The 24,046-nt window shown below is 54.1% G+C and overlaps 1 protein-coding gene across 1 annotated transcript; it reads right to left on the bottom strand.

Annotated features, from left to right (window-relative positions):
- Positions 1–2,894: 2,894 nt before the first annotated feature.
- On the bottom strand, positions 2,895–20,489 carry VSX2 (visual system homeobox 2). Its single transcript, XM_036844672.1, has 5 exons — positions 20,120–20,489; positions 18,734–18,818; positions 14,716–14,839; positions 4,050–4,230; positions 2,895–3,220 (listed from the first exon to the last, which is right to left on the bottom strand). The coding sequence occupies exons 1-5, from the start codon at positions 20,487–20,489 to the stop codon at positions 2,895–2,897; spliced, it is 1,086 nt and encodes a 361-aa protein (XP_036700567.1).
- Positions 20,490–24,046: the final 3,557 nt, after the last annotated feature.

Below are 24,046 nucleotides of genomic sequence, written 5' to 3'. Positions count from 1 at the left end.
AAAGTTACAACACAATGCATAGAGTGCAGAAATGGAGGAATGTCTCATGTGCTATATGAGAGAACAGAGGTTGTAGACTCTGCCTGGAGGGTCGGGAAGGCTCCAGGTAGGAAGGGACATGAAGGATGAGAGGCTGTGCATTTGCTGGAGTGTCAGGGGTGAGCAGTGTGAGGGCAAGGCATTCCTAGAGCCGGGGGTGACAGTGAGTCCTGCAGGGACCCGACATGCTCAGGGGTGGCCTGGGGGAGCCCTGTGTGGGCAGAACTTGAAGGCAGGCTCTTGGGCCTTTCCTTTCGGCACATAGAAGTCAGAGATCTCCCACATGTATCCCCCAGGCTCTGGGTCCAGGAGGGTTGTACCTGGGCCCAGTCTGGGGTACAGGGACCACTGACCCCCTGTCATTATTGTTTCATGACCGGCTGCCAGAAAAACCTCTCTGACAACGAGTTCCATATCTGAGCCAATTTGAAACAATCTTATGAGATTTCTTGAGCCAAAAGCTCAACTGTAAGCTATCTAAGTCCATTCTGTCTGCTTTGTCATCTTGTAATTCCACCCAACACATCATCAAGTCAGCGGGGCGCAGCTGTCCCCAAGTGATCTCAGGGGGTCTCCCTTACGCTGTTTCTCTTGTTTATTCTCCTCTTTCCCAGGGATTTAGCATAGGTTTATCTGACTTTCAGTTCCAGATGACTTTGCCTTTTCCATTTGTTGCTGTGTTTGAGTTGTAGGTGAGATATTCGAGTGCACATGTGTACACAAAAGGCAGGGCGTCAGTACTCTCGGGGGCCAAGGTGGGCTGTGGGCTTCACCTGAGATGCGAAGGAACTAGGGTTGTTTATAAGTAAGGACCAGAGGGAAAGGTCAATGTAATTTGTTGTGTGGGGAGCAGGAAGGAGTCACAGGTAATAACTTAGGGGCTCACTGGCTGGGATATTTCAGTTATGCCTGCAATGGAAGAGGGTCCCATATTGCAGTGACAAATAGTGACATCAGCTTAGTGGAGAAAGGCAGACCACTGTGCCTCTACAGTTGGAATAATTTTAAAATAGGAATCTAGTAATTTTGACCTAAACATGACTTCATGGATTTACTTTTTATGCTACCCATACACACAAACACACGCTATGCTCACCACAGAGGACTCCTGGATCCCTCCTCTGCCGTTTTTACATCAATTTTATTCTTACTTGTATCTTTACAGAAAATGGCACAGAAATCACGGGTTTCAAATACCTAGAAGTTATTACAGTTCCATATTTCAAACACTTCAATATCAAGTTTCTTTCTTCTGATTCTATGTACATTATTTACACACCAGGGGCTACAGTCTAACACTTCAAACCAACGGGAGACAAAGACAGGAAGACCTGGGGGGAAGGTCCATGAACAGAATGAAGAAGAAATCAACTTTTGATATGGAATTAAAATCCCAACTCACTGTCTCAGGCCTTTCTCTTGCAAGGGATCCCCTGCAAGGGTGGGTGGGACAGTAGAGGAAAATGCTATGGGGGTGAGGGGGACATGTGCCTGGCCTGGGGGTGGAAGGGGCAGCTGCAGAGAGGCCATCAGTATGGACAGGTCCTCCCAACAGCTGACAGGAAGAAGCCTCGTCCCCTATTCCTACCCCATCACTGTCTGACTCTAGAGAACATGCACTATGGCTCACACCCAGCGGGAAGGTATGTGTGCCTGTAGCTTAGTTTGGGTCTAACACTGGCTCCTCCCTTGCTCTCCTTCTAGCCTTTTTTCATACTCTTCTTGTGATCAACTGTGATGGCTATTTATAGCCCCAGGCCCACTCCACGAATGGCCTGGATCAAGTTGAGTCAAGATCTGTGGTTTCCTATGTGTTCATTTTACAGCTGGATTGGGTTGCTCCAAGGCAGGGCACATGCGAACCAGTAATTTGCAAGAATCTCTAGGGGAAGGATACCTTGCACAGCAAGTCAGGGTCACAGGCAGCATATTGTGTGTGTGTGGGGGGGTGCGGTCAGGATGCTCCAGAACACACATCCAAGGGCCCTGGGTGGAGGATTTGGCTTCCCAAAGGTGCAGTGAGTCACAGCAGCTGTGAGAGGTGCCCCTGGCTGCAGGGCAGACCCTGGCCTCACTGCAGGTACAGTACACTGCCCCCTGCGGCGCTGGCACCTGTGTGGGGAGGAACGGTGGGACCGGCTGGGTGTGGAGGGTGGGTTCCTGAGGCTGACTGTGGAGGTCAGGACTTGGAGGCTGGCCGAGGGGCCCAGGCTGAGACTTTCCAAGTTGAATCTGGAATCTGAGCCCCAGAGCCGGGGGCCGGCAGGGGTTGTGCCTGGGCCTTCAGGACAGTACGTCATCCACACTGAGGAAGGAGCAGGCAGGGGAGCAGAGTTTCGCTGGGAGCTGGGGGCTGGGGCGCTCAGGACGCCGGCACTGGAGTGCAGGTCCTCCACCCCTGTTGCCGCTGTGGCGGGCAGTGTGTTTGCAGCAGCGGTCTTTGGGTCTGGGCAGAGCACAATCCACAGGGGGTGCGGCGCTGCGAAGGAGGGCGCTTTTGAGCAAGAGAACAGAGAGTAAGGGGTGGATTCGGACACGGAGAGCCGCCAAAGGACTGAGTTGAAAGCAGCTTGAGGGGGTGGTCTGGGGCGGCAAGAAGGCTTCTGAGGCAGGTCTGTTAGGAGGAGGAGGAGGGTGCTGGACAGGTCAGGACTAAGTAGGGATGTCTCAGCGTGGCCCAAAGCCTCAGCCAGGACTGAGTTGTGCCTGAAGTCCCCTGGGGGTCACAGAGGGCCTGTGGTGTGGGGGAGGGCGGCAGAAACCAGGCCTGGGCCCCGCCTCTGAGAACACCTCCCAGCACCACAGGCCCCGAGCAGAGCAGAGTCCTGGGGCTCCGGGGTCTGCGCGCCCTTGACCTAAGCCATGTCCTCGAGCTGCGGCGGACTCAGCTTCTCCGCTGGCCTGTCTTCGTCCGTGGCCTCCTCCCGCGCCGGCTCCTCGCCGTTCCGGGCCAGGCTGTCGGGCCCGGACACAGTCCGCAGCACTTTGGTGCTGTGCTCCTGCGCTCTGGCTCGGAGCGCGGCGATGCTGTTCTCCCTCAGTTCCTCCTGGGACATGGCGGCCGGGGGGTCGGGACCCCGCTCCTCCGGCTCCGTCTTGTCGAGCTTGGGCAGGGCCTGACGCTCTGCCTCGGGCTTCCTCCCCGACTCGGCTGCCGCCTCCAGCGACTTTTTGTGCATCCCTAAAAAGAATTGTTGGTATTCGGGTTTAGAAAAGCGCCTGGGAAAGCCATCTTGAACTGAAAACGGCAAAGATAGAGAGAGGCCAGAATTAAGGACGAGCAGAAAGCCTTACTTTCATACACCGCAGTCACGCGAGTCCCAGGGGTCGGGGCCGGGGCAGCGGGAGGGGGGCTGGGGATGGGGCTGCGGACCAGCAGCGGGGCACCAGGCCTGCAGAGGGCTTCTCCCAGCCAAGTCCCTGGGCACCTGGCCCCCGGGAGTCCGGTCTGTCCCTTCCCGAGCACAGCACTTGCTCCCCGAGCCCTCCCTTTTGGGATTCCAGATCTCAGAACTCCAAGATAAGCTGGCGCTGCTGTCAAACACAGGTCCAGATGGCAGATGGGGGAGGATGGCAGGTGGAGAGACTTAGGGGGAAGAAGTCCTTTGGGCAAAGCCAGAATGGTGGCCAAAGGGACTAGAGGTCCCCTCAACCCCCAAGAGGGGCTGTTTCATTCACCACAACCCCAGCTCCAGCCAAGGGAAGAGGAGGATACAACCCTGGGGCAATAGCCACCCCCTGCTCACAGGACAAAAGAACCCACAGGGGGATCCGTCCAGGATGAGAGTCCTAGGCACCCAGTAGGTGGGTGCGAGGGACAGACACCAAGCCCTGGGTGCAGCCTGCCCTCTGAGCCCCCCAAGGGAGCCCGAGAGACCGGCTTTGGAGGGCCTCTCTCCTGCCAGGCTGTTGTGGCCAGGCGTCCCTGCTCCAGGGCTCTGTCCCCTCCTTCAGGGAGCCCGCTCCCCTCACCACGGGGGCAGGGCCCCAGGGAGAGTGCAGGCTCTTACCCAGCAGCCACGGGGCGCAGGAGTCCATGATGCCATCTTTGGCGGACTTGAGGATGGACTCCGGCAGGGGGATGGAGTGGCGCACCATGGCCCCGTAGAGCCCGTACTCCGCCATGACGCTGCTCCGGCCCCAGCACTTCTCCCGCTTCCTCCACTTGGCTCTTCGGTTCTGGAACCAGACCTGTAAGTGCAGACGAACAGGTCAGGGGCGTCCTCCACCAGGCAGAGGCCAGGCCACTACCCCGCTGTGTCTGCTTGGAGTTAACGGACCCGCCTCTTTGACTGCCAACGGCCCCATTCCCCTGTGACTTCGCTTTCTCCAGCAGGGCATCCTTATTTAAGCTCACCTACCCCGAAGTACCCCTGGGGTTCCTCCAGGCTCAGGGTGTCCAGAATGAGATACAAGTCCTGTGAGAATATGATGGGCAAAATTTTTTTTTTTTTTTTAAATCAAAGCAGTTTAAGGTGATGGAGTAAGGACACCTCCTGGACAGGGTCTAGCAGATGGGCAGTTCCCCATGTGGTCCTCAGTTTGCAGCCGAGAAGCCCGACCCTCATAGCTCTCTTGCAAGTGTTCACACCTCCAGCATACAAACAGAATCCCTTTTCTGACTCGCAGAGGACAAAGTCCTTTCCAGTGCCTTTGGTTCAGGGCTCTTTCTCCACCAGAAGGGCAGAGGCCAGAGCAGCCCCGGCAGGCGAAGTCAGTGTGGACTCAGGCAGCACAGGGCTTTTCATCCAGGTGTCAGGAAGCCTGGGAACGGCTGCAAAGCACGGCAGGGGACACTCCCAAGAGGCCTGAGTTAGCCTCCCTTCTCTGCCCTGTCCTGGCCAAGTCCTGCCCCGCCATGGTGTCCTCCATTCACCCACTGTGCACAATTTTGGACCTAACTCTGAATGACATTTGGGGGAGCTGGGCAGCCATCCTTCAGTCAGGGAAGGAAGACAAAATTCTTCTGGTGTGAGGAGCACGTGAAGGTAGGGACCTAGGAGAGTGCGGTGGGAGACACTCTAGGGGATGCTTCTGTGGTCCCAAAGCTGACTGGTGCGGGGTCTGAAAGAGCATGGGGTGGGCTGGGGGTATCAGCAACACTCCAGCCTGGTGTTTGGAGAAGATCCCAGGGTCCCTTTCATGCATGGAGGAAGGGGGAATTTCTTGGTCCCCCCCAAGCATTTTTCCTGAGGCTTCCGCCAGATGACAGGAGCCAGAGCCAGGGACAGCTGCACTGTCCCTGAAGCAGGTGAGAGGCCCGCGGCAGACCGGGGGTCTCTGGAAGGACCTCAGGCCCGCCAGCCCCCTCTGGTCCCCTCACAGCCCCTCCAGGCCCTGACCCCGGGGGCGGCGAGCCATCCAAGCGCCCCGGGAAGTGGGGGGATGGGGGGAGGGCAGAGGCGGGTTCGGGGAAAATCTATTAGTTTCCTGGGTGATTTCCATTCCCTCACCTCGGCCAGGTCCCCGCCCTTCCCTCCGGGCCCCCTCCCCCGCCCCCGGCGGCGGAGGTTTCAGCTTTTGATGAAAAATTGCTCCAGCTCTATTCAGGAGGCGGCAAAAGAAGAGTCACCCCCAGGGGCAGCCCTGGGCTGATTGAAAAATAAGTTAATTTCTGTTTGAATCGATGGGCCTCAAGCACTGAAATATCACGGGAAATTAAAGCGGCTGCTCTCTTGGGAGCCGCAGCATTGACCTGCACTAATTAATGCTGGGGAGGCAGAGCGAGCCGCGCCGCGAGCCGCTCCCCCTCCCCGGGGGACCCCAAACACTTCTCATTTAACTAATTAGACGGGGAAAATTGGGTGTTAATTTGTTTAGGATTTTTTCCCCTCTTCCCCCACGGCAGCTCCCTCCCCGGCCCCCTCCCCACGCGGGGGCGCGGGAAATGAATGCGGGGCTCGCCGGCAGATGGCTGCCCCGGTCACTCTGCAATCTTCTCCGACTTGATTGCTTGATTAGGTCGTTAGCACATTAAAAAAAAAAAAAAATTGCTTGCCGTCTGGCGCTGGCGTGATGAGTGGGACGCGCGGCAGCGCCTGGGTAATTTATCTTTTTATACGGCAAAGAATTTGATTTCAATCTGCAGATATATGGGGAGCCTTTGACACCTGTTTAACATCGCGCCGCTGACAGCTTAACCCTTTGCTGCCTCGGTCTCGCTCGGGGAGGCCTCGGCGGGGGCTCGGAGTCCGCGCGCCCCTGCGGTTCCCGCCGCCGCCGCCAGGTGGCGGAGTGAGCTCCCTGGCAGCTCCCGACAGCCCGGAGTCTGCGGTGGAGCGCGGCCGGCCACATCCAGCAGGGGGCGCCCCGGCCGCACCCCCAAGGCTCCCAGAGCCCCGCGGTCACAGACGTTCTGTGGGGCTGCTTCCAGACCGCACGGTCCTCGCACATCTTTAAGTTGACCCAAATGTGTGTAACCTGTTTTGGCATTTCTTCATTTGTAAATAACTGGGGACCTCTAAAAATAGGAGAGATGCGGCCTCAGACACCCCGGGCCTCTCCATCCTCACACTGACCCGCGCCCGCGCTGTTAGAAAATGATTGCTCGTCCCTCCCTGGGCGGCGCCGCCTCCGGTGAGCCGCACCATTGCCACCACCGGGTTTGGCACCTGCCGTCCCTGCTGGAGAGCTGCAGAGCTAATGCAAGCCCTCCCTCTGGTCTGGACCCAGACCGCACTCAGTGAACCTGGGCCAAGGAACGGGTTTATGTAATTTGAAGGCTACTAGATGGCTGCGCTCCGTGCACTGAAGAGCGGAAAGCGGTGCGCCATGCGAGTTCGGGCTAACTCGGCCATCGGCCTAGCCTGGCTCTGCGATGTGTTTAGATCTCTCCCCTGCGGCCCTGCCTGTCCCGCAGGCCCTCTGACCTACCCAAAGCCTGAAGTTTGTCTGAGACCTCTGTCCTGTTCTATCTTCCTTCCCATTAGCACTTAGTCGTCCTCTACAAGTACTCGTCTCAAGCTTTTTTGCACAGAGGAAAAATCTAAAAGGACTAAGCCACAGAAAGGTGTAAGTGACTTCTGGTTTCATCCACCTCACAGAGAAGACAGCAAAGAATGAACCCCTTGGCGATGGAATTCCAAGGTGGAATTCCAAGTCTGACCACAGAGGGTTGGGAAGGTTATCTTTATGAATCTAAGTAAGCCATCTACCTCCTGGGCAGATGACCTTCCTGCTTGAATATGGTGCATTACAAAACAACAAGGCCACAAGCCCTTAACTGGAACCCATTGGGACCAGACTCCAGAATGTTTTGGATTTTAGAAAAAATATGTGATGCATATACTACATGTTATGTAACATCCTGCAGCAGCAGCAGTACCCCATAGTCAAACCAGCTTTGATTTCTGCAGCAAAACATACACATATTCATAAGGGACAAATAAACAGCATGAGGTCAGATCTGGTTTTTGCCAAGAATGAGTTCTGTTGACAAACTGATGAAAGAAGTGTCTGTTTTCAGTACGGTTTAGAGTCAGGTATTCTGGGGACTTCCCTGGCGGTCCAGTGGTTAAGACTCCGAGCTCCCAATGCAGGGGGCGAGGGTTCGAGCCCTGATCGGGGAACTAAGATCCCACATACCGCATGGCACAGCAAAATAATAAATAAATAAAAATAAATAGAATCAGGTATTCTGGAGAAGGGACTGTGGAGTAAACAAAAGCAGAGATGCTCACTACCCACTCCCACTCCCCCTACCCCCCCAAGTGTGGATGCCTGGAAAGGTGCATTGCCCTGGCTTCCCCAGGATTCCATGAGCTTGAGAGGGGGGCAGGGCTCTCAGATGGAAACAGCATCTTTCTTGGAACACTGAAGAAGGGGGTGCAGACTTGGGATTCAGATCATCTCTGGGGCCTGTAAACAGAACCGTTTTCCTCAGTCTCCTAATTTGGACAAATGAATAACTGGTCTGCAGATCAGACTTTGCCCACAGATGCTCCAAGGGGAGTTGGTGCCAGCTGGTCGCTCAAACCAGGAGTCATCCAGACCCTTGGTTATGGGCTCCTGGAATGCCTGGCTCTTTGAAGACCAGATGCTGCTCCAGTTTATGGAGGAAACCTGGACAGCCAAAACAATTTCTTTGTAGGACAGCTGGCAGGGAAGCTGTGGCATTGGTGCCTTGGAGGGAAGAGGACAAGGAATTAGAATTAACCCTAACCACTCTTCATATTTGCCTTTCTCTTCCCTTCCTGGAAGCAACCAGCATGTGTGCAGAACTTAAACATTTGCAAGAAGCACTGAAAGCAACCAGTCCTGAACTGGAATTCCCAGCTGTGACAAAAATTGCTGTGTGATCCTGGGCAAGTTACTTGCTCTCTCTCAGTCTCAGTCCCTTCAAGCATAAAATAAGAATACCAGGGGAGGAGGCAGGGAGGGACGCAAAAAAAAAAAAAAAAGAATACCAAAAAAAAAAAAAAGAATACCTACTTTTCTGGGTTGTTTCAGGAATTAATGAAATAAGTGAAAGTGCCTAAAATCAGTGTTTGTCACACAGAAGGTGCTCAGTAAAAACTACTTATTATTATTTCAGTGGAGGCACAGAAAGTCAGTGGGAGGCATGCAGGGGTCAGGTTAATCAATGACATTACCTGCCCTTCTGGCCCCCTCCACGTGCTCTGCAGCAAGGCTGGACTGACAAATAATAACAATAACAACAGTAACTCCAGGAGGTGTGATGGGGGGACAGAGCTAACCTTCAGGCTGTAAGATTTTAATACAGATAGCCTCGAGTTTCCCCTCTAGGGGCCAAACAGATGCCCCTGCAACTCTCCCGCATTTCTAATGTTTCCCAGACCCTTGAGGCTCAAATGCAAGAGACCATCCATGCAGTTGGCTATGATCAGGAGCTAGAAGACTTAGGTTGGAGATCCCTGCTCTATCTCCAACTGCCTTTGTGACTTTGGATGCATTTCTTAACCTTTCTGAGCTTCCGGTTCTTCATCTGCCCTATGATACCACTTCCTTGCAGGTTTGTTGTAAAAATTCAACAGAATAGTGCATGGGAAATGCCTGGCATGTTGTAAGAACTGAAAAACGTTGGCCTGATGCTGGGCGAATTCTGGGGACAAATGTGCTACAAGATGAGGATTTGCTTTCAAGCAAATGCTCGGTGACACTTTCCCCGTAAAGCTGGGTCCTCCCATCTCCCACCTTTGACATGTTTTTTCAGCATTTAGACCCCCTTTCCTGCTTGGTCTCTTGGTTCTGGCAAGTCCACAATATGCCTTCAATCTCTCTCTCACTTTCCTGACTGCGCACTTTCTGGAAGACACTGCTCCACTCTCAAGGAAGTCGGGTCTGGAACTCTTCAGGAGAGCCTGCGTGCAGGCCCTAGCAAGGACCAGAGCCCTGCCTTCCACTTCAGGGCCTCCAAGTGCCTGAGAAGCGGCCTACAAGGGACATCAAGGGTTACCAACTTGGTAGTCCCAGGGAAAGGAGAGGGGGAAGATCTTCTAGCTCAGGAAAGAGCCTGGGTTTCCTGGTACACTTCCCTTCACAGGTGGTGCCCAGCAGCACTCAGAGAGCCCAGATAGGAGGCCTCTGGCTGTTGACAGCTGGTCTGACAGGTGCCTCCACACCTGGCAGAGAGGGTCCCAAGAGCTCGTGCCTCCAAGGATGGACTGGACCCAGGAAAGGGCTTCTTGCCAAATGGATGCTCTTCTGCCGCAGGGCACCCATCGAGCCGGCAGGCAACATTGTCAGCTGTCTCTCTCCCTTTGTGGGTAACCAGGGCTTCTCTTGTATTCACAAGTTCCCAGCCTTGTATCCCCACAGGACTATGTGCCCAGGCCTCCTTCCCTCTGCAGTCCCTCCAGGATCGCCCCACTAAAGGAGACATCTTGCATGGTAGATGCTCTGCACCTTCTGGCCCCTTGGCTACCCCAGGCCCTGCCCTCCAATCTTGCCCCAGGCCATTGGGCCCGGCTTTTTTTGCCATGTGGCACTTTCCATCATATTCACTTAGCTTCTCTCCTCTCCTCTGACTGGAAGCTGATTAATCTGGGCTCATTGCTGGCGTGATTTAACGACCTCACACTCCACATCCACTCAGCACTTCTGACAGCATATTTCAGCACACCCTTTCCAGTCCCAGCTTCAGGCCCAGAGAAGCCTGGCCTTGCTGTAGCCTCTGATGTCCACTAGGGGGCAGCTCTGCCCATGTTTCCTGGCAGCCCCATGCAGCATCCTTCCCTGAACCTCTGCACAGGTCATCCCACCAGGTTACCCAATACTCCACTTTCTTCCACTCATATTAACCCACTGAAAACACAGAAACTCTTTTCCTGAGCCTCTGACCCAGCATTTTTACACTGGCTACACACAATCACCTGGAGAGCTTTAAAAACATCCAGGCTCCACATCAAACCAAACCTAGCATTGTTAGGTGTTGGGGGCTGGCACGGGTAATTTTAAAAAGCTGCCCTGTGATCTAATAAACATCCCGGGCTGAGACACACGGAAACCCTTTCCCATCCAGGCAGCTATCTTCTAACTTCTGGAATATAATCCCCTAAAACTTTGTTCCCTACCCTTGGGAGGGGACCACTTTAAAAGAGGCAGAATGGAACAGTGCTAGTCAGAGAGTCCAAATCTCATCCTTCCAAACACACCAGGCTGCTAAGAGTGGAGATGACATGTCTCTGTTCACTTTGCGCATCCATATCTCTGCAATGGAGGCATTTTAAATAAATACAACTCTTGTCAGAAAAAAATACAGTAAACACATAAGTCAATATCTTAATATTCTCCTATCTTACAACTCTGAGAATGAGTGACCACACAGAGGAAATAAAGTCAATCTGGAAATCCATTTCCTCTTCCCCAGGGCTGACATCCGGCAGGGGCTTCCAGAATGCCATATCCTAGCATTTCTCAGAGACACAAAAAGGACTTTGTGTCTGAGTCTGGTATGAAAACTAGAAATCCCTTCTTCCCCCAGCAATGCACCTTATCCCTTCACACTCCAACCCAGAGAGATGTAGAGGGAGGAAGTGCTTGCCCTCAAAGCACAAAGGCAGAGGGAATCGCCACTACTGAGGGGGCTGGTCCCTCATCACTGCAATTTGCATTAATTATTCCAGTTTCTGTAGATGGGTGCTCCCGTTTCCCTCATTTGCTCTCCCGAGATAGTACTTGAGTACCGGGTTTGAATCCCAGTCCACCACTTACTTCACCTCTCAGCCCTTCAGTTTCCTCATCCAGAAAATGGGGATAAGAATAGCATCTAACTCATCTAGCTTTTGTGAGTATGTAATGAAAAAGGGCATGGAAAGCACTTACTATCTGGGACAATGCTATGTACTAATAATGCCAATAACAATACTTTTGTTAAATTATTTTAGATAATTTTTGTTATTATTAGTTCACAAATGAGTAATCTGAGGCTCAGAGTTTGATTTGCTGGCCGTGAAACAAAGATTAGAAGTAGGTGTGTCTGACTTTTCACATCTACACTGTGTTCTCATTAGACATTGGACAGTAGGTCTCAGACACATCCAGGGGCTTACTTGGGTTGACCCAGCAAAAGTGTGTGTCCAATGGCAGCCCAGGGGCCCAGTGAGAGAGGTGATTCTGAGGAGGCTGCTCTCTGGGAGGGATGCCTCCTCTTCCCTTTACAGATGGCTTGGCCTCTGCCATGCCTGGTGGGTGTCAGAGCCAGAACTAAGATCTGGGTCCCTGACTGGATATCCAGTCCAATAACCTTTCCATTCCACCTGAGAATGTCTAACTTCAGACTTGGAGCCTCTAATGACTGCCCTTCCCCTTAAGCCTCAACACATAGACAGAGGCCTGAAAGCTGGGGGAGGGGAGGGGACTGGCTCTGAGTGGTAGGGTCCATCCTTAGATGCACGGGTTCCACTGAACCAACATGCTGAGAGGAAATGAGGAGGAAGGGTGGCAGTGTAGTGAAGTAAGTGTTCTAGAGTCTAAAGGGACTCGGGTCTGAACTCTGGGCCTCAGGTTCCCCACCTGTAAAGTGGGAATAGTAATAGTACCTAGTTCATCGGGCATTCTGAGGATTCTTTGGGAATAGAATACAGAAACTAACACAACATTGTAAAGCAATTATACTCCAGTAAAAAAATTTTTTTAAAAAAAAGAATATACATAAACTATCTCTGGAAGGAACCAAAGGAAACTGGTAGCCCCTGGAGGGACTGCTGGTGGACAGTGGCAAGGGTGACTCATGTTTCACCCTTTTGAACCCATGTACCTGAATTTGCCCATTCAAAAAATAATTTTTTTATGAGTGAGTTTTGGGGGTTTTTAGAACAGTACCTGGTACTCAATAAATATCGGGGTTTTTTTTAAAAAAGAAGATTTGATACAGGCCTCCCACCTGACATCAAATCATCTCTGTTCCTCCAGCTTCAAGTCAAAGCAAAGGCTTCAAACCCAAGAGGCAGGTGGTGAATGAGTGGGCTTTAGGTGCAGCCTAAAGGGACCTTAGGTGGGTCCCTGTGTCCCCCCACTTACTAGTTGCTTGGCCTTGGGCAGTTGCTGGGCCTCACTTTCCTCAGTTATAAAAGGAGGCTAATGTTCTCTCCCCCACAGGCTGTCGCCAGGATTTAATGAGATCAGAGCTCAAACCAAGTGAGCTGGGCCCATGCCGGACCCACTGGAACACACCACACACATGGCTCATCACACCTGCAGCTGCCACTGTCATCCCCATTTTACAGATGAGCAATGGGAAGCTCGGGCTGGTGAAGTAACTTGTCCACAGTCACTCAGCTGGTAACTGGTGAGGCCAGGACAGTCTGGCTCCGGAGTTGGTGTCCCTAACCACTGCACCACCCTGCCTCTCCTGTGCATGTCCCATGGTTAGAACACTGGGCACATGGGAACTGCTCTGTGGGATAGAGCTGTGACTGCCACCGATAGATGTTAAGACCTTTCCCAGGCCACTTGGTAAAACAGTTGGGGGCACGGCTATTTGACAACTCACAAACACCTTCTGGGGGCATCATTTAGCCAAAGAACCAGGCGGTGCTGGAGGAGTTGGAGAGATCCTTGCCTTGGTTCTCCCATGACCACAAATTCCACAGCCAGTCCTCACAATCCAGGGAATCAATGTACTCCACACTCTTGGCTCCTCCATGCTGGTTCTGGTGGCTTCAGATACCACCCTGTAGACAATGCCCCCGGCAATTTTAAAAAGCCTACAGTCTGACGGCTGGGCATTTACAGCAATGCAGTGACAGCCGAGGGCGAGCTTCCCCAGATCTTTCAGACACTCCCACCCACCACCACCACCACAGCCAAAGGGATTTCAGGACAAGCCACCGCAAGAGACAAGCTGTTCTTTCCTGCTGGTCAGTAGCGCAAATGTGGGACCAACCAGCGGGGAGATCAGGCAGCCTCACCCCACCCCCGCTGCTCGTCATGACCACACACACACACACACACACACACACGAACACACACACACAAGATCCAGAAGCAACACCCAGCCTTTTCCCACTGGAACTCAGTTGAGGGGGGCGGGGGGATGATGGATCCAGGCCACCACGGATAATGCGCCAAACAGATAATCTGCTTATGAATAATTGAGCTTATTGTTAGTGTCACTGTCTAAAGCCATTGGCTGAAATTCCCCATAGACTTCCAGCGGAGAGGCAGGCTCTTCTGGAAAAGCAGCTCAAGCCTCGTTTCCCATTCTCTGGTTCTCCAGTGAGGGAGCGCAAGGAACCTACACACCTTACTTGGTTCCTCTGGACTTGTCCCCTACCCCCCCCCACCAACTCACATCACACGTGGAGACACAAAGGAGGAGGAGATTCGGAGCAGAAGGGGTTTCAGGAAGTCGGGACCCTCTCCGCCCTTTTCCAGCCTGGGCAGTCAACTACTCCGGGCCACTCAGGTGTCCCGATAGGAGCAGCTTTGATTAAAGGTCTTGATCCAACTAAGGCAACCCCAAAGCTTCTGGAAGTGTTCCTCCACCGCATCACTTCTTCCTGCTCTTGGAGGCCCTGTCTGGAGAATCATCAGACTTCATCTCCTCCCGAAGAAATGATTAAGCAGCCCACTCCTGCCCAGCTAGGGGCGTCCTGGACTTGGGAGGATCCTGCCACTGATGAAAGGAGGCTGGGCGCCCAGCAGAGCTGAGGACAGCCCAGTCCAGGTCAGGGCTGGTTCCACCACAAAACTCTCCAGCGAGGGGGAGGGGCTTAATGAGCACATTGTGGGCCAGATCTGGGAGAAGTCAAGGAGCCGGAGCCCTGGGCAAGGCCAGCTGTTGGGTTGTGAGAAGGAAGGAGGCTCAGGTAGATGGAGGTGGTGGGGAGTAGATAGGAAGGGAGGGGGCAACCTCTTCTTCATGGGGAAGCAGTGGAAGGAAGGGAGACAGATGCTCCCCCAGCCCCAGGCACCCAGAGAGGCCTGGGGCCACCTCCAGGCGCATGGTTTGTCTCACATACTCCTCAGGAAGCCCACAGTGCAGCAGCAGGCCTCGCCTCCTCTGCTAAGTCTCTTGTTCCCCCAGCAGTGCCCATCTCACATGGTAGGCATTCAGCAAACACCTGCTTGCTTAAATGAACTGTTGTGCATGAGGACATGATTACAGGCAAGCACACACTCTGCTGCGGGTTGGGACATGGGTGTCTGGGAGCCTGGGGCAGTCAATGTCCCTGAGGGTAAGGAAAGTGTGAGAGAGGGTCTCAGAGCTGTTACCTGTATCCTGTCTTCGGGGAGCTCCGTTTTCATGGCCAACATCTCCCGGGCATAGACGTCTGGGTAGTGGGCCTCATTGAATGCCTTCTCCAGCTCCTCTAGCTGGTAGGAGGTAAAGATTGTCCTGAGGGGAGCAAAAAAAGTCAGTCAGGACCCCCAAAATGGAAAAAGCTGTCCCAGAGTGGACAGAATGGCCCTCCCCCATGGCTCCTGGACAGACCCCAAACCCAGGCTTGGCCAGCACAATCGGATGCAACCTCGCTCCCCGCCCGCCCCCCCACCCCCATCCTCTGAACTCTTCTTCATTCAAGTCTGAGGGCCCACACGACCCTTCTGGTGGTGAGGAGTATTATTTCAGCCCTCAGTGACATTTTATACTGGGAATCTTCCTGGAAGTGCTTGGGGGGAAAGGGTGTTAAGACACAAATTTTAGAAAACTGCAGAACGCCCCTCTTCTTCCAGGCACAGCGTGGAGGGCTCACCAGGTAATTAAGTGCCTCAGCCTCTTTGGGACCAGCTTCCTGGGCTCCTCTCACAGACAGGAGAGCTGATCTTTTAAATTGTACTCAGAGTTCAAAGATTCACCAGAAGGTCAAATGCAGCAGCCGCCCCAGCCCCAGCGTCTGTACAGCAGAGAACTAACTGATTCTACCAGCCCCTCACCCTACCTCAGCACGCCCGCCCTCCTCACCTGCCCAGACCTAAAGGCTCTAAGGAGCCACCCGCGGAGTCTTGGGGGCAGGGAGATGGGAAAGGGGGTGCTCTGTCCCTTTCTGGGCTCAGAAGGCAAGGGCCACCTCCCCGCCATCCCACACACAGGCTCAGCCCCTCACCCAGCGGGAGCCCCATTCAAGGGAGTTTCATTCAGGTCATCCCGAGAGTGCCTTCCCACACACTCCCCCAGCGCCCACAGAGCGGTTCACATTGACCTATTTTGAGTCATAAACTGCTTTAAGAATCCAGTAAAAGCCACATCCTCTCACCCTAGCAAATGGATATGCTCCAGTACATACAGTTTTATACCTCCAAGGGGTTCATATCCCCCTTTCTTGAATAAATACACTACACACCCACTTACAGACACAAATTCTTTTTTCAGACCTGAATTTCACCAGGTTCTAGGTGACCTTTATCCTGCACCCTCATCAACAAGCTGGGGAGCAATATAGTCCAGATTTTTTCACAGACTCCACTTGTACAATGGTACATTCCCTGCTTGAGCCTCTGGGATTTGGACCCTGGAACCAGCATGGGGGTGTGTGTGGTTTAAAATCCCTCGCTGCTGCCCTTGCCTCACCCAACACAAGGAAAAAGTACAAATATCAGCCCCGTATCCTCCTCGTGCTGGTGTTGGCTTTAACGTCTTGGAGGATGATGCGGGGGATGTGTGAGAAAGAAACATTCTGCTCTTTATAGAAAATGACTGGTTTGATTCTAAACTGTTTCTCCTATCCTCTTGGGGGGAACAGAATGCTTATGTATACAGAAAGTTAATTCTTCAGAATTTTGAAGATCTGCTGCTTTCTATTCCTCTCCTGCCACTTACTGAAGGGTCCCTGAACAGACAGTCAAAATAAACAATCAAAACATGCAAGTCTTTTTCAAAACTAGGAAAACTGAGGCACACAGCTATTGGGGCGTGGCCAAAGCCAAAGAGGAAAGGTGATGGCAGGTCATTCAGAACCATTCAAGTGCCAGCCTCTGCTTGGGAGAGCTCTCATAAAAAACAAACAAACAAACAAAAAAAGAAAAACAAAAAAAAAAACCCAAAACAAAAAAACAGACAAAAAAAAAAACAAAACAAAAAAGAAAGGAATTAAGAAAGCAACAAAATGAAACAATGCCTCAAATCCCCCAAACTTCCCCTCATTCCTGCCTCAGAGCTAATCCACGAGTTTATGCTGATGTGCCCTCCAGGGAGTCTCCCTGCGCCCCGTACAACGTGACCCAACCCCTGCTCCTGGCTTTACACAGAACCCCAGACCCTTCAGTTTCCCATTGTAATCAGTCTACCAGAGCTGAGCCTTGCAGGAAAAGGGAAGAGCAAAATCTGAGAGACTCCCAAGGCTGCTGCTTCATCCCCACTCCCCTCTCTAACCCCTGCTAAGCCCCTTGTGTTTCTGGGTGATCAAGAGATGCTCGCCTCTCATCACCATATTCCAGGGTCTCTTACCTGAACTCCCCAAATGAGAGACACTCAGTAAAACACATTTTTTACTAATTAAAAATTGCACCAGCCATTCTCCTCTCTCCAATAATCTGTTCCCTTCGTGTACCAGAAATAGCCCGAAACCTAGGGCTGTTGTCCTGTCTCCCTGGGAACCCTCCAAAGCACCCAAATTTTCCCTGGTGGAGACGGTATCAGGTGAGGATAGAGGGTTAGAAAACTTAAGCATGGACTTTCGGCCGTGGGTCAGTCAGCTCCAAGCGCCGCACAAGGAGATGTCCCCATGCAGAAACACTGCTCCTGGGGGTGCTTTGTCCGGGGCTCTCCTGGCTGTGGGAATCCCTCCCCCACCCCTATTCGGCCAGCAGCACAGAAGCCGGTCAGCCGGACTCCAACCTGCCCTCCGGGTCCCTGTCCCTGCTGGAGGTCCCTGTCCAGGCTCCAGAGGCTGACAGGATTACCCCCACCCTGCCACCAGCATGATATGGATGCATCGGAGGTGTTTTAATGAATATTTGCTGGACGGATGAATGTAAAAAGTGACCCAGGATCAGGACTAAAAACAACGTTTCCGTTTACAATTAAACAAAACAAACAAAACAAAAACAAGCAGCCGCCTGAAGGGAACAAACCGAGGTCACCAAGAAACCAAGTCAAAGTTCACCCCCATTCAAGCCAGAACCTGTTGGGGCCTGAGAGGTGAGGAAGAGCCTTTTTAAAACGTGGGGGTCATTTCCGGGGGTGAAGGAAGAGAGGAACGCAGAAAAGCACCCAGAGAAAGGGTGCAAAGAGGCTGAGAACAGATTGGGGAGAAGAGGATGGGGTGGAGAGCACCGCAGGGGGAAACGTCCACCCAGCGATCGGGAACCCTGCGGGCGCTCCATCCGCACTGGGGCGGAGAGAGATCTGGGAAAACAGAGCCGGGGTAAGCGCAGGGGCAAGCAGCACCCGCAGGAAGTCAGGTCGATTTTTGGTTCTCACTCCTTTATTTGTTGAAAACCTCCTCATACATTTGCACAAGGAATTGGTAGCGGTGGTGCAACTGCGGAAGGGAATGCGGGTCTGGGGTGGGGAATTACTTTTCAGGATATACCTTTCGGCACCTACTGTATTTTAACTTTGTGCAAGTAATGTCTATTTTTAAAATACATAAAGAAAAACAAAAACAAAAAAACCCCTCACTCTTTAGTCTGTATCCTCCAAGGCAGCCCACTCCACTCCAGCGAGGGCTTGCGGGGTCCTTCAGGGCACGCACTCCTCCCTCCGCATTTTACAGACAAGGAAACTGAGGCTTACGGATCACAGAGGAGCAGAAGCCAAAGGAAAATTTGCCATCCATGCGGATGTCACGCTCGAGATTTTGCGAACGGTGGGCGCAGAAAGATAGGGGGTTGGCGGCGCTGACAGGGACGGCGGGAGAGGAATAGGGGCCGGGGCAGAGGGCAGAGGAACCGGCTCCGGCGGGAGGGGAGAGCCTATCTGCCCGCCCGGAGGTGTGCGTGGCTCTCCGAATGTGCCGATGCAGGGCTGGCACCTGGGGGCCGTCAGCTCCTCTCTGGCTCGGGTTTAGCCCTAGTTGGGGGCTTTCCTTTCTCCCAGAGAAGCAGGAGAAAGCCTGAAACGGCGCCGCTTCCCCGGCGGCCGATCAAGATCCTCACCCGGCACGGCCGGACGGCAGGGCCCCGAACGGATGTCCCCAAACAACGTCCGGTCTCCCCGTCCTGGCACAGCAGCGGACCTCAGATCTAGAGCCGGCGAAATTAGGGTCCGAGCGACCCTACCCCCGAACAGGGGACGACGGCAGGGGATGGGTGAGCAGGAAAGTGACAGAAAACGCTGCAGGGGCCTTACCTGTGTCGCCGCTTCTTCCGTTTCTTGGTCTGGTTTAAAGCCGATTTGGACATTTTTCGGTCGCTGGAGGAAACATCTTCAGAATCTGAAAAGCGGGCGGAGGCACGTGCGGCAGAATGGGGGACGCGCTCCGCAGCACCCGGGCGCGTCAGGCTCCCGAAACCCGCGGGGGCCCCACCCCCGGCGGCCTCCGGGAGCAGCCGGGCCTGCTCCGTCTCCCCGGAGAGCCCTCCGCGAGGTCGACCCCATCCCTAAGCCGCGGCTGTTTCTACCCACGCCGGCGCCGCAATCCGGAGGTCCTGAACACATTCCGTTCTGTTTCGTTCTGAGAAGCAAAGGCCCAGACACGCCTGGGCAGGGACAGCAGGGGAGCGCGACAGCCTCCGCGGGTTGCAGGGCCCCCCGGCGGTGCCCCGGGCTCGGCGCCCTGCCCTGCGCTAGCAGCCGTGGCGCCGGGGTTCAGAAGGGGGCCCCCAGGAGCGGAGCCTGGGCGCGGAGAGCTGGACTCCGGGAAGGGCTGGGGGCTCCCGGGCACAACCCCCTTTCCAGTGCCCGCACCATGCGCCCCCCCTCAGGACTGGAGAGACTGCGACGCACCACTTTTCGTTGCCCCTCCAAATGAAAATAAATTAATTAAACGAGAGCGAAAAATCGGGGAAATCGCAGAGCGCGAACCAGAGCCGGAGGGCCGAGCTGGCGGAGACGTGCGGCCGGGAAAACTGCCCGCCGAGGGCACGGCAGGGTCGTCCAGGGGTCCCGAGCCCGCGAGGCGCCGGGATCCGAGATATTGTGCCGCTTAGGTGGCATCTCGGATTGCGACCCCTTGGGCCGCCGCGGTGGCCGGGTTGTCTAAGCTCGTGAGGAGAACATTAAAACCCATCTGACCAATGCGGGAGGCTTGGAACGGAGGAAAGGAGGAATGAAAAGACAACTTTGGACACCAGGGCCGGGGCCCGAAGCTGGCACCCGCTTCCCGGGCCGCCAACGCCCGGAACGGAATCGGGCTCTAGGAGCGCGGGTCCTCCGAGAGGCCGGGGCCGAAGTGGAGCAATGAAAGGGGACCCCCGACTACCCCACGCGCTCCGACACCCTAAGCCTTCTTTTCAGTGGGGCCCCAATCAGGCGCCGCAGCAGAGCCGGGCCCGACGCGGGGACCGGAGCACAGCTCGGCCGCCGGAAACACGGAGGCCAAAACACGGCCGCAGCCGGGAGCATCCTCCGAGCCCCCGCCCCGGGCGCGCCGGCTCCAGGCCCGCGCTGCGACCTCTCGGCCTGGCACGAACTTTTGCGCCCGGAGGAGGCCTTGCGGTACAAGCGAGAGTCGACGGCGTGGGGTTCCCGGCTCTCACCCCACTCAGGCAGCCACACAGCCTCGCCCTCACCTACCCGAGCTGGCCGTCTGGCTGGTGTCCAGCGGCCCCGACGCTCTGCCCAGCGGCTGCAAGTGGACGCTCTGCGGGTCGGACAGCACTTCCAGGAAGGTGGGCTGCGCATAGAAACCGGGGAGCCCCCCGGGCCCCAGTAGCCCCATGCCACCCACTCCTGCGGGACTGAGCACGGAGCGCGCAGCCAGCAAGTGCCCGGGGGCCAGACCGTCGAGGGCAGCCCGCGGGTGGGAGCTGGGGGGCTCCTTGTTCAAGCCCAGGATCTCCTGGATGCCAAACCCAGTGCACCTGCCCGGGGCGCCCCCCGAGGTACTCTTGGCCACTGTCTCGGCTTTGGGCTTGCTCAGCGCTTCCCCGGCTTTCCCCGTCATCTCTCGGCTCTTTGAAAGGGGCTGAGGCCGCAGGTCTTTTGCTCCCCCCACCCCCCCGCCGGGCTCCCCGCTTCACGAAGTTGGTCCCAGGTGCCCCCTCCGATGTCTAATGCTCTGGAGCCCCAAGGAGATTCCCCTTTTATCCAACCAGGCGGCAGCCCAAGTGGGGTCAGAGCTGAGCAGCCAATCACCGGGGCCAGGAGCGATTAGGAATTCCAAAAAGCTGGCAGCTCCCGCCGCAGGCAGCACTGAGGGGCCAGGGCGCTGGGGGCCAGGCACCGGGTGGGCTCTGCAGGACACCCATGGGCAGGGCCCCCAGAGGCTGAGATGAGACAACAAGGTTCAGGGCCATTCCAGGAGGCTGGGTGGCTAGGGATTCTGGGCAGAGCCGGCTTGGACAGTCCCTGGGGTGGGGTGGAAGGATGGGCTGAGGGCAGGTGCTAGAGACTGGGAGTCCTGCTGCCTCCCTCCCTCCCTCCCTCAATCCCTCAATCCTATACAGGTTTGGCAGGGTCAAAGAAGCCCAAATATGGGACCACTCCATAAAAGGCAGAACGAGGAAGGGGCAAGTGTCCTGGGCAGGGTGTGTGGTGGCAACGGGGAGAAAGAAGGGGGTTTGAAGAGGGAGATGGGGTGGGAGAGCTCAAAGCTTGTTTCCCCAGCACAGGATACAATGCCTAGTTCGGAAGAGCTACTCAGTAAATATCGCCAAATGAATGAATGAATGAATGAATGAATGAATAAAGGGGTCAGGAGTAGGGTTTCCTGGAGGGAAAGAAGAGTGGTGGCGACTTCTTTTGGAGAACACGGTGGACATCTGAACATCTTCCTAGAATAAGCATGAAGGGTCGCCAACTTCCATGGAAAGATTTCATTACTCTTCTAACCATTCACTCAACTAATATGTATTGAGCCCTTACTAGCTCTGAGCAAGGAGCTAGGGGTTCCCAGTAAATCAGATAGACAAGTCAGGGGGTCTGCTATACCTCAGAGTTCACTGAGCAGACAAATGAAGAGGATGGCATTGTTGAAGTGGAGGGAAGGAGGAGGGAGGAGAGAGAGTGTGAGAGGCAATTAAAAGGTGAGCTTCTGTGCCCATTCGATGGGGATCCCTTGACTAACTCCTGTGTTGGAAGCTGCAGAAGTGCAGCCAGCTGGGCCAGTTGAAAAGTGGTGAGAGGCTATAGGGAACTGCTCTAGGCAGGCAGAACCCTCACCTGGAGAAACAAGAAAAGCCTGAATTCCAAAGGTGGGCAGTGGAGCTACTGGTTCCTTGCTTTCAGGGAGGATGGCTCCCTTGGGTCCAAGTGTTAAGTGAAGGTGATTCTAGACATAAACACACACACACACACACACACACACACACACGTACGTGCACCATGGACCCCGGAGTCCCTGCACTCCACCTCCTCAGCTGATTCTTCTGTGAGCTTTGTGGGGCTAAGGATTGTCTATCTACCTTGGCACCTTCCTCTCCACTGTGCCTAGCATAGCATACAGTGGTAGGTTTTTAATAAAGCTGTCTTGACTTGAAGGCACCCTCTGAGGGGAAATAAAGACGGTGAGTTGTTTTAGGCAGAGACTGGAAAGCAAGGCTGGGGAGAAATTCCATTCAGAATTTCTGGGCCAGTCAACTGCAAATCCCCAAATAGATTGAAACCCCCTAACTCTCCCAGCTCACTGCCAGGGTATCTAGTGCCCTCTGTGGTTGCCGTGAGGCCAAACTGAGAAGTAAGAAGAGACCCTATAGGACGTGGAAGCTGAGGCCTTGCCTAAAGGGCTGTTGTGAGGCGGGTCTTCATCTGCTCTGGGCTGGTCCACACAAGATCCAGAACTAGGCAGGGACATCCCTCAGTGCAGCAGGTGTCTGGGAGAGGGGCACTGTTCACTCCAAGGGCCGCCTCCTTATCCCACAATAGTGCCATGCCTACTGTGCACCCACGCTCCCCAGCCCCTTTTCATAGCATAATATCAGGTCTTCACAAGGACCCTGTTAGTATCTTGGTTCCACATTCAAAAGTTCACATACCTATTCTTACTTGCAAGGTACAGACTCAGGGATATGCAATCTCGGGGCATCTTTCACCTTTATTCTATGGAGTTGGGTTCCATGTGGCACCACTCACACAGACAACCATGTCAATGATGCCCCCTAGAGTTGTGCAAAGCAGTGGCTTTGCTTTCCAGGTAAGAATTTCTATCACCATTTTATGAATATGGAAACTTAAGTTCCTAGGGAGGTTCGGTGACTTGTCCCAAGCTACCTAGCTTGTAAGCAGCAGAGGCCAGACTCAACCTCAAATGAGTCTGGTGTCAAAAGCTGTTTTCTTTTGATTCCATCCCTTCCATCTCGGGCTCCTCTCCATGCCAGCCTACCCTGGGAAGTTGAATGGGGAAGTTTTGTTAATGGCAGCTGTCATATCCCTGACTTATCACGGGACATCCACCATGAGCCAGATGTCAGCCTATGGGCAAGGAAGTGAGTGATGGAAGGCAAGCATGTGAGTGATGGAAACCCAGCTCTTGCCAGGAGAGGAGGCTGAAAAATCTCTTGACCAAACACTGTATGTGAAGCTGCCAGTTCCCACTCCCAGCGAGAGAGTCTCCACCCCGCCCTAGGAGGTTGGGAATGGGGACAACCCCAGGCCCTCTGAGAGGCACACTTGCCAGAGGCTACAGATGAAGGGAGGGCCCAGCGTCAGCCTGCAGCCAGTCCCACCCTTGGAACTGGACTCCTGAAGGACTCCTGGTTGGAGGGCTGTCTCTGAGCTGCCTAGCTGAGGTCAGACCAAAACTGAGGACATTTGTGGACTTGGGGTCACAGGGGGCAGGGCTGGGGCTACAGGGAAAGGCTGGCCCCCAGGGCTTGGCCTGGGGGAGTAAATTGTACCCTTTCAGAGGCATTTAGCTTGGTCACCTTGGACCCACATCCTGGGTCTGTCGCCTAATCGCTCTGTGGCTTAGAGCCAATCATTTAACTTCTCTTAGCCTCTATTGCTTTATCTATAAAACAGCCTGACACTGGACTTATGAGCATTCCCTGACCCTCTGAGTTAGCATAGGGGGCAAGGGCATGGGCTCTAGAGACAGATTTTCTAGGTTCAGACTCCAGCTCTATCACTTGCTTGGTGACCTTGGGAAAGTTACCCAGCTTCTCTTTTCCTTCTGTGCCTCAGTTTCCTCATCCATAAAATGAGGATAATGATAGTACCTACCCCTTAGAACTGTCATGAAGATTAGAAATGTGCAGTGCTGAAAATGGTGAATAAGGCTATACTGTGAGTATACAAAATAAGACTACAAAATAAGGTTCCTGGGAGTGTTGGTTATTATTATCATTATGCAGGAGGATACTATACTTGGGACTGACAATATGGCAGGGAGCAAGACAGACCTAGTCACGGCCTTCATGGAGTTTGGGCCAGCGATTGAAGGAGCTGCTATTTTTAAAGCATTTAACATGGTGTCTGGCCCTGGGGACTCCAGACATCACGATTCTTACTACTATTATTAATGGGTGTCAGACCCCTTATGGCATTTAATCCACTCAGCTTCCC

Source organism: Balaenoptera musculus, chromosome 2, assembly GCF_009873245.2.
Source record: "Balaenoptera musculus isolate JJ_BM4_2016_0621 chromosome 2, mBalMus1.pri.v3, whole genome shotgun sequence".
NCBI lineage: Eukaryota > Metazoa > Chordata > Mammalia > Artiodactyla > Balaenopteridae > Balaenoptera > Balaenoptera musculus.
Note: the sequence above shows the minus strand (reverse complement) of the source record. Positions and strands in the feature narration are given on the sequence as shown.